The sequence below is a fragment of the Paroedura picta genome, chromosome 17 (assembly GCF_049243985.1).
Source record: "Paroedura picta isolate Pp20150507F chromosome 17, Ppicta_v3.0, whole genome shotgun sequence".
NCBI lineage: Eukaryota > Metazoa > Chordata > Lepidosauria > Squamata > Gekkonidae > Paroedura > Paroedura picta.
In genome coordinates this window covers 19,565,444-19,574,256 of record NC_135385.1, presented here as the reverse complement: position 1 = coordinate 19,574,256, position 8,813 = coordinate 19,565,444, and the positions used below count along the sequence as shown (strand labels likewise).

Below are 8,813 nucleotides of genomic sequence, written 5' to 3'. Positions count from 1 at the left end.
CTGCCTTCCTCCCCGCACTCGGCTGCCCCTCTGCAGAAGCACAGCCTTGCATCAGAGTAAGTCAGCCACAGAGAACCCGCGTATTTCTTAAATGGGAGAGCACAAAATCAGAGCCGGGGAGAGGGGGGGGGGTCATCAAAGGGGACGAGGAAGAGGGGAACGAGAAGGAAGAGCAGGATGCTGGAGGGCTTCAAGCAAACCATCAGCACAGAATTCACCTGGATTAATCTCCCTACAGTTAGCAGTTTAGCACCTGGCCACAATTTTTAGAGATGGTCATCTGCAAAACAGGGGTCTGAGAATTAGCGCCGAAGCTGCCCTGAAGTATCACAGTGAGAGGAGAGGCAAGGTCACGCCAGGGAACAATGGCTGAGCTTCCTAGCAGAGGCCAAACTCCAAAGGGATTCGGGGGCAACGCTCATTTGGCACATGTCGGGAAGAGGGTGTCGTTTGCATAGAGAGGGAGCAGCGGGAGTCGGGGGTACTCCCCTGCCTGCCCCCGGGCACTTCACCATGGCACTAACACACCACTGGCCAGATGTGGCAGGAGGGGAGCAGGACAGAAACTCAGGGGAAGCTCGGAAGTAAACATGGGTGGCGAGCAGGGCCACGCAGCCCGGCAGCCATTTTGCGGCCCTCAGGCCAGAGGCTCAATTAGAGAACGTTCCGTTTCCCAGGCCGGCCGAGGAGTGAGCGGCAGCACGTCAGAGGCTTATGAAGCCCATATTCATCCGTTCCGCTTCGCTGTACTCGGCCACGTTTTTCCTCTTCACCCGCCGCCGGTCGCTTTTCTTGCCGGGCCGGCCGACGGGAGGTAAACATGATTCCGCATCCAGAGGTGGAGGCAGGCCTTGGCTCTTCGCAAGGCCCGGAAGCCGCGCTGAGGTAGTTTTGAGGGCCGCGCCGAAGTTGTGATTTGTGGCGGAGGGAGGGCTGGCGCTGCTGACTGAGGAATACCCAGAGCTGGCTTCCAGGGTGGATTCTCGCAGGGTGTGACACACGAGCCACGTCTTCACCCCACCGGGCGGGTCATTTCTCCCCGGGTCATGGGCAGGCCCATCCTGAGCAAGGCACTCTTCGTCACTGGATTCTTGACAGCAGTGGTCTTTAGGATCCACGTAGACTACCGCGACATCCAGGACCCCACTGGGAGCCGTAACTGCACAGCGGGGGGAAAGAAAGACACAATTACAGCATTGCATGGACCTTTTGGAATTCAAATGGATTAACAGGAAAGTATCTATAATCTGGGTTGTTTCATTTCCCGGTTCCAGCGGGTTTATTGCCTCTTCTTACAGGAGCGGCATTAAGCATTTGACACTCGGGTGATTAAACAGTTCTGCACTAAAAATCTTCCATCTTTGGCTAAGGAATTTATTTCATTTATACCAACAAAAGGGTTTTTTTTCCTGGGGGGGTTGGAAAATCGCACATTTCTTTGAAGCCAGCTAGAAGATCCTTTCTTGGAAAATGCATTTTGAAAGCTTCCCCCTTTCCCAAAACAAGGTGGTAAAAAAAATTCCTTCACATTTCTTTGGCACAACAGGCAAAAAAGTCCTGTTTAATTCTCAACATGGAAGGTTTTTTTTTTTTTTTGCTTATTGGATGGGGGAGGAAGAAAGGGGCACATTCAAACATGCAGTCCAAAGAACTATTGCTTCTCACTTGATCGCATGGGCCACACTTAACGCACACCCCTTTCCCCAAAAACACAAAAACAAAGGAAACTGCCAAATGTTTACCATCCCCTTCTTTCTCCCCTTCGCTTTCTTGATCTCCTTCATAACCCGAGCAAGAATCCAAGCTCCAGTCGAGGAAATTGTCCAGGAGACTCTCCTCCTGGTTGGACAACTCAGCCGTCGGGGTCGTTACGAAGCTGCCCCTGTCTTCCTGGATGCTGTCTTCTCTTCGCCTGTCCCAAAAACACAGCCGTCCGTATAGATTCCCCAGATGCAATTACAAACCCATCGGTAGTTCAACTATTTCCGATTTACACTCTCAAAAAGGCTCCCAAAACATCTAGGCTCCACCCACCCTGTCAATATCCCTCAGGGAAGCAGATGAGTTGAAAAAAGACAGATCGGTCTTTCCTGCATGTGACACACACCCAATTAACGAAGAAGCCAGGAGCTACTTTCTTGGGCAGCTTTTCCCCAACTAGGCCCGAGCCTTAACACTAAGAAACGGCGCACTGTTTCCCCTGCGCTTCTCTCCCCTGTCTGAAGCAACCCAGTAAAAAGGACCGGAAGGCATTCGCTTACCTTTTAGTTCGCTTCCCCGATGGAGAAGCCAGGAAGGTTTCCACTGTGCTTGCGGGCCAAGAATTGGGCTCCGGGACTTCCTGCTTCACTCCTAGCAGCGTGCAGAGCTGGCTGTAACTCATCACCTACAATCAGAGAAACCAGGGGGAGTAATACCACAGTCACTGCTCCCTCTTGTCCCTGTCAGGGGTCCCAAAGCAGGGCTGGCACCCAGGACCAGAGCTTGGGGTCAAGAACCCTCCAACACCAGACCAGCTGAATATACCAGGATGCTCCTGGGAATTGTAGTCCGTCCATGGACAACAGGAGAGCCACAGTATGGCCACCGTGGTGCTACTGCCCGCCCTGCATAAGGAATCCTGCCTTGCTGATGACCCAGGAAGCCATCCCACGCCAGTCGCTCATTTCTAGAGTAGAAAACCCAGTGAGCCAACGGGATTCAACGTACCTCTTCCTTGCTGATCTCTCCGTAGCGCTCGTCTTCAAACCGTTGCTTCACAGCAGTCAGAGACACCTGCCTGTAGTCCTTTGGGACGTCATCGTGGAAGCTTCGGAGAGAAACAAGGACGGGCCTTTGAGTCAAAGGGCAATTTCCAAACCAACTAAGAAGTATAGGGGGGCAAATGTTCCTTTATATTGCATCACCCCGCTCCAAACCCCCAATCCTAGCATCAAATTTCAGCTTTGCTAGAGACATCCTTGGGACGTGAGCATTAATATCCCTGTATTATTCATTCATTATTCATTAGAGCCTCTTGTGGCGCAGAGTGGTAAGGCAGCGGTCTGAAAGCTCTGCCCATGAGGCTGGGAGTTCGATCCCAGCAGCCGGCTCAAGGTTGACTCAGCCTTCCATCCTTCCGAGGTCGGTAAAATGAGTGCCCAGCTTGCTTGCTGGGGGGTAAAGGGTAATGACTGGGGAAGGCACTGGCAAACCACCCCGTATTGAGTCTGCCATGAAAACGCTGGAGGGCGTCACCCCAAGGGTCAGACATGACCCGGTGCTTGCACAGGGGATACCTTTACCTTTACCTTATTATTCATTTATTTCGTGTTGCATGCCAAAAAAAAATTATTTATTTCGGGTTGTAGGTCTTGTTGCCGCCCCGAGGTGGCTGTGTCAAGAAAGGCAGTTTCCAAACCCAATGCATCAATGCAGAAGTGCTGCCAAAGGTAGAGAGCGCATTCCCCCATGTACGTGGGGGAGCGAGCAGCCCCACTGGCCTGGACGAGCCACTGGCCAGAAAGAGCTTCAAGTTGCCCCCCCTCCCACCACCACAAGGCCTTCAAGGGCTTACCACTTCTTGTGGAGGCTCAGCATACAGAGTTTCAGCTCTTCGAGGGTAAACCCAGTGCATTCAGATAGCGGGCTTGTCCAAGGATGAGCTGGAAGAACAGGGGGGGGGGGGGAAATAAATTTAAAACACAGAAATCCTCAATACTACATTGGAGCAATTTCTCTGGAAGCCACACCTGTCCTTGCTGGGGGCGTCTCCAGCACAATGTGCTGGGCCAGGGATTGGGCGCGCAGTCAAGCTGAACCCAAAAACACCAGGGTGGGGTGGGAGGGAGATGGCTTCAGAGACAAAATGCTTCGAAAGCCAAGCAGATAGAAGGGCTGGTTTTTATACCCCGCTTTTCACTGCCCGAAGGAGTCTCAAAGCGGCTGGTAATCGCCTTCCTGTCTTCTCTGGGAAGTAGGTGGGGCCGAGAGAGCCCCAACAGAACTGCCCTGTGAGAACAGCTCTAACAAAACCGGGTCTAGTCCGGGGATCGCCCAGCTGGCTGCCGCTCTTAACCACCACGGCCCGCTGGCTCTCTCTCAAAAGGCCTCATCGCTCACCTTGCCGGTGCAGAACTTTGGCGAGCAAGAAAGCCGAGGCAGACAGGCAGGCCGGGGAATACTGGCAGAGACCCGTGTTGAGGAGGGAGAGTTCGCAGATGAAGCTGTACAGGTGCCCAGTCCTCCTTTCCAGTGGAATGAGGTCCAGGAGCACTTCCTTGTAGTCCACAATCGTCGGGATCTTTCAAATGAGATTGCAAAAGGGCGTTAAACAAGAAGAGAGGAGTCAAACTAATAGAGAAAAACGAACACGGCGCCAGACTCTGACACTGGGGAGTTCAGTTCTCCGTTCTGATGCCATGTCCGTGATGCTTCACGCGCCCCTTTGGAAGTGTTTTTAAGTAAGCTGCCAGGCCTGCTCTGATAGCTGGGGGGTCGTTTTCGCCTCCAGCAGGACTCAGCAGCAAAGCTGAGGTCAGTAGAGAGACACTGATGTAATCAAAAGACTAGTAAAGGTAAAAGGTAAAGGTATCCCCTGTGCAAGCACCGAGTCATGTCTGACCCTTGGGGTGACGCCCTCCAGCGTTTTCATGGCAGACTCAATACGGGGTGGTTTGCCAGTGCCTTCCCCAGTCATGATCGTTTACCCCCCAGCAAGCTGGGTCCTCATTTTACCGACCTCGGAAGGAGGGAAGGCTGAGTCAACCTTGAGCCGGCTGCTGGGATCGAACTCCCAGCCTCATGGGCAGAGCTTTCAGATGGCTGCCTTACCACTCTGAGCCACAAGAGGCTCTTAAAAAGACTACCAAGCAGTTAATGGGGAATAGGAGAAAAAAAATCTGAAAACGCACCCAAAGCAACAACATCTCCCTCCTCCCAACACAAATCACACGATACTAAAGCCAGGATGCGGAAAAAGACCAAGGTAGGCAACTTTTCCCCCTCCAGGATTCCTATCAGGCTGAAGAAGAAGAGATGTGGTTTTGTAGCCTGCTTTTTATTACCCAAGGGAGTTGCAAAGCGGCTTAGATTCACCTCCCCTTCCTCTCCGCAAAACAGACACCCTGCGAGGTAGGCAAGGCTGAGAGAGCTCAGAGAGAACTGTGACCAGCTCAAGGTCACCAGCCTGGCTGCACGTGGAGAAGTGGGAGACCCAATCCAGTCCTCCAGAACAGAGGTTGCTGTGCATAACCACTACATGGAGGGGATATGCAGTATGGCAGGGGCAGCCAAACTGGCAGATGCTGGCAGGGGCTCCTGGGAATTGTAGTCCACAAGCATTGGGAGAACTATTTTGGCTGCTCCTGCACTACAGCAACGTTGTGGAAAGGAAGCAGATCAATGTTTGGTCAGCGTGTGGACAGGACACCCCTTGAGCCACGTCGGACAGAAATGCCGAGTGGAAGCAGGCGTTATTCTGTAAAGGTTACAGGATCCTTAACCCCCAGACAGGCAGAGTGAAGATCTGCAATGCGGTGTACATTGATGAGAATCCTAGAGGCGTGAAAGCTGTGGACATCAGTGAGCCTACACCAGCAGAAGGGGGTGAATCCTCGCAACTAGAAACAGTGTTCCTCAGGCCTATGGGCAACGCGAAGCAAACTTCCCCGCAACTAGAAACAACGTTTCTCAGCATAGAGGACAATGCAGAACAAGACTCCACTGCAGAACCTCAGGAACCAGAACGGGTTGCAGAGTTATGACCCACACAACCATTCCCGTTTTCCAGGAAGTCACAAGTGAATTCCATATGTTATTCCATATGTTATTTCAATTGTGACACTGCCCTGCCGTGAGAGAGAAGATCCATTCCCAAGGCTGTGGATGTAAGAAACGGCAAGCATTACCCACAATGCATCAGGCCAAGGCCCAACACTCTGTTGACGACAGTCGGCTGGACCAGAGCAAATTTCGCAGATGTTGGACAAAGACCTTACCCGTATCTTGCCTTCCAGGGCGGAGATGATCTCGCCCATCATCCGGACAAGATCCTCGTACTTATACGTGTTGTCGGTCAGCCAAACCGCTTCCCGAATCGTCAAAATCTCTTTGCTGATGAAGCTGCGACAGAAAGAGTGGTTAGCGGTGGACCCCAACGCAAGACAAGAAGCCCACATCTGACTGAATTAGGCCAGATGAGGCAGGCTCCTGTTTCTTTTCCAAACTGACCCCCCTCACAGGGCTGTTGTGAGGATTCAATGGGAAAGGAGAGAATGCTGTCAGCCACTTTGGATCCCATTAGTGGAGAAAAGCGGGATACAAAAAGAAGGGAGCTGGATTTCTCTTTTTACCCAGGAGTCTCAAAGTAGCTTACAATCACCTACCCTTTCCACAACAGACATCCTGTGAAGTAGATGAGGCTGAGAGCTCTGAGAGAACTGTGACCGCCTCAACTTCAAAAGTGAGAAATCAAGCCCAGTTCTCCAGACTGGAGCCAACGGATTTTAACCACACTGCCAAGCTGGCTCTCAAAAGAGCGGGGGAAGGAAGGAGTAACTCTCCCCACCAAACCTCCTCAATCAAAAACACATCTTTAAGCAAATAACTGGAAACACATCAAGTTCTTTTGTTTAAAGCAAAAGTTTACTGCCTGCTATAATGAAAGCAAGAACCAACCCTCCAGTGCGGGCCAACCACAGGCTGCTGGCATCTGACGGGCGGAGTGGAACAAAACTTACAATCCCGTCAAAGCCTTCCCCCCTTTCAAACCCCTTTTTTGTGAAAGCTACTGGACTCCTCCCACCGAGCCTCAGTAAAAAAAGGGGCCCCAGGAGACATCACTCGTTGCCACCGGAAGAGGAACAAACCCACACGCAAACCCGCCTTTCCCAGATTGTGGGGCGATCTCACAAGGACGGGCCCAAGTTGGGAGCTCAGCTCCTTACCGTGTACAAATCACCATGCACGCAATTCCCAAAAGCTGGAGCCGTGCCCGGGAGACAGGCCTGATTTTCAAGTAGCGGTCCACGCAGCCCACGGTCATGTGGAGGCAGAGGCTGGAGAAATCCTTCATGGTGGCCACTTCGACCAGCCAGTCGATCAGAATGTACCTTGCGGGAGGAAGGCGGACAAAGCAGGTGAGGGCGGCGGCTTGCCTTCCCCGGGAGGCAGGGGAGAGGGGGGTGGGTCCCAGGCTTCCTACCTCATGGTCTCATTCATTCCCTTCTGCACGGTGAAGATGCTTTGCTTGCTGAGCGGAAGGGAGGCCTGGAAGAGCTGAGAGACCATCTCGTTGGAGGCCCTGGCTTCCAGCCCCGGCTGGCTCCCGCTCCCGCAAGCTTTGGCCAGCGCTATCTGGACGGCGAAGGAAGCAGACGGTGAGAACGGCAAAAGGTAATTGAGCAATAGACATCCAAAAACCCCTCAAAACCTAGTTTGGGGGGGCAGCAGCAGCATCAGAAGCTGGAGGGAGCGGGGCAGGCCTCGCTGCCACCCCTGCGTGAATTTGAGTGCAACGAAGGTAGTTCAATTGCATCTCCCCTCTTACCTGGGCTTCCCAGGAGCCCTTAGCTGCATAGTCCCTGAGTTTCCGGAGGCTCTGGAGGTATCGACCAGGGTCTGACATCTACAAAGAAGGGAGAGATCCCGGTTAGAAGACTCTTCTCCGGCCGGCTTATGGCAACGGCGCAGGATTGTGCACAACACAAAGGAAACGTTCCTTTCTCTTTTGTGAGCCAGGAAACCCAGGTTCGAAAACAGGAGGCAGGACTATAGGGACAGGCTCCCCATTTCCAGCACTGACAAGAGCATTAGTTCGGACGAGGCTCGAGCGACGTTCACGGCAGTCCTGTCCGCATGATGGAGACCCTGTCGCCTTCGTCCTCAGGCCCTTGGGATCCTGCCTCCTGGCAGGCGTGAAGCCTCGTTGGAGCCCTTTGCCTCTCCCGCCCGCTAGCACAATGCGTGAATTGCTGGCACTCACGGCAGCTCCTTGGTTCTTTTCCCAGAGGAGGTAGGCGCTGTGCAAGCAGCCCTGCTTCGAGGAGGTCTCAAACATTTCCAGGGCTTCCTTCTTCTTCTCATCATCCTACGCCAAAAGAAAAATCACAGGATTTTGTCAGGGCCCGCCTGCATGCCGCGTTGTTCAGGCCCCACCCGGAGTCCTGTGGGCAGTTCTGGAGGCCTCGTTTCAAAAAGGACGGGGGGAAAAAACTGAGAGGGTGGAGAGGAGAGGGATAAGGGATGAAACCCTGGGAGGAAAAGGCTGAAGGACTTGGGAATGTCCAGCCAGGAGAAGAGGAGGTTGGGAGGGGACAGGATGGCTCATGATAAGTATTTGAAAGGCTGTCACTTGGAGGAGGACAGGGAAAGGTTCCTGTTGGCAGCAGAGGATTAAGCAACATGGAGAATAATGTTGGCTAGATATCAAGAAGAGGTTTTTCACGATCAGCAGTGGAATCGGCTGCCGAAGGAGGTGGTGAGCTCCCCCTCACTGGCGGTCTTCAAGTACTGGACAAGGGGTGGGACTAGATGGCCCGCATGGCCCCTTCCAACTCCATGATTCTATAAATTGCACCTCCCCAATGCTTTGCATAAAGGCTTGTGTTTAGAGGACGGCCACGAGAGGAAAAAACGCTTGTGCTTTTTACAGGGCTAACAGCCTGAAACCAACCATGCCTCCTTCTCACCCTTTCACCTACAGCTGTATTGCCTGGCTGCATCATTAAGGCCAGAACTGGCTAAGACAGAATGGACAGCAAAAAGCAGGGTATAAAAAGCAACTCTTCATCCCCCAACTTTTGTTATTAGAATTTAATTATGACAAATATATT

General features: G+C 52.7%; 1 protein-coding gene across 2 annotated transcripts in view; it reads right to left on the bottom strand.

Moving 5' to 3' along the window:
• Positions 1-8,813, bottom strand: part of CCNF (cyclin F) — a 56,149-nt gene that overhangs the window by 568 nt on the left and 46,768 nt on the right. For both annotated transcript variants that reach the window (XM_077316531.1, XM_077316532.1), the window contains 11 exons: positions 7,964-8,068; positions 7,529-7,606; positions 7,184-7,335; positions 6,927-7,091; positions 5,979-6,102; positions 4,102-4,282; positions 3,557-3,644; positions 2,710-2,809; positions 2,262-2,386; positions 1,743-1,912; positions 1-1,159 (listed from right to left, as the gene is read on the bottom strand). The exon at positions 1-1,159 is cut by the window's left edge and continues 568 nt beyond it. In XM_077316531.1, coding sequence (XP_077172646.1) covers positions 705-1,159; positions 1,743-1,912; positions 2,262-2,386; positions 2,710-2,809; positions 3,557-3,644; positions 4,102-4,282; positions 5,979-6,102; positions 6,927-7,091; positions 7,184-7,335; positions 7,529-7,606; positions 7,964-8,068 — 1,743 coding nt within the window. In that variant the 3' untranslated portion in view covers positions 1-704. The remainder of the gene's footprint in view (positions 1,160-1,742; positions 1,913-2,261; positions 2,387-2,709; positions 2,810-3,556; positions 3,645-4,101; positions 4,283-5,978; positions 6,103-6,926; positions 7,092-7,183; positions 7,336-7,528; positions 7,607-7,963; positions 8,069-8,813) is intronic.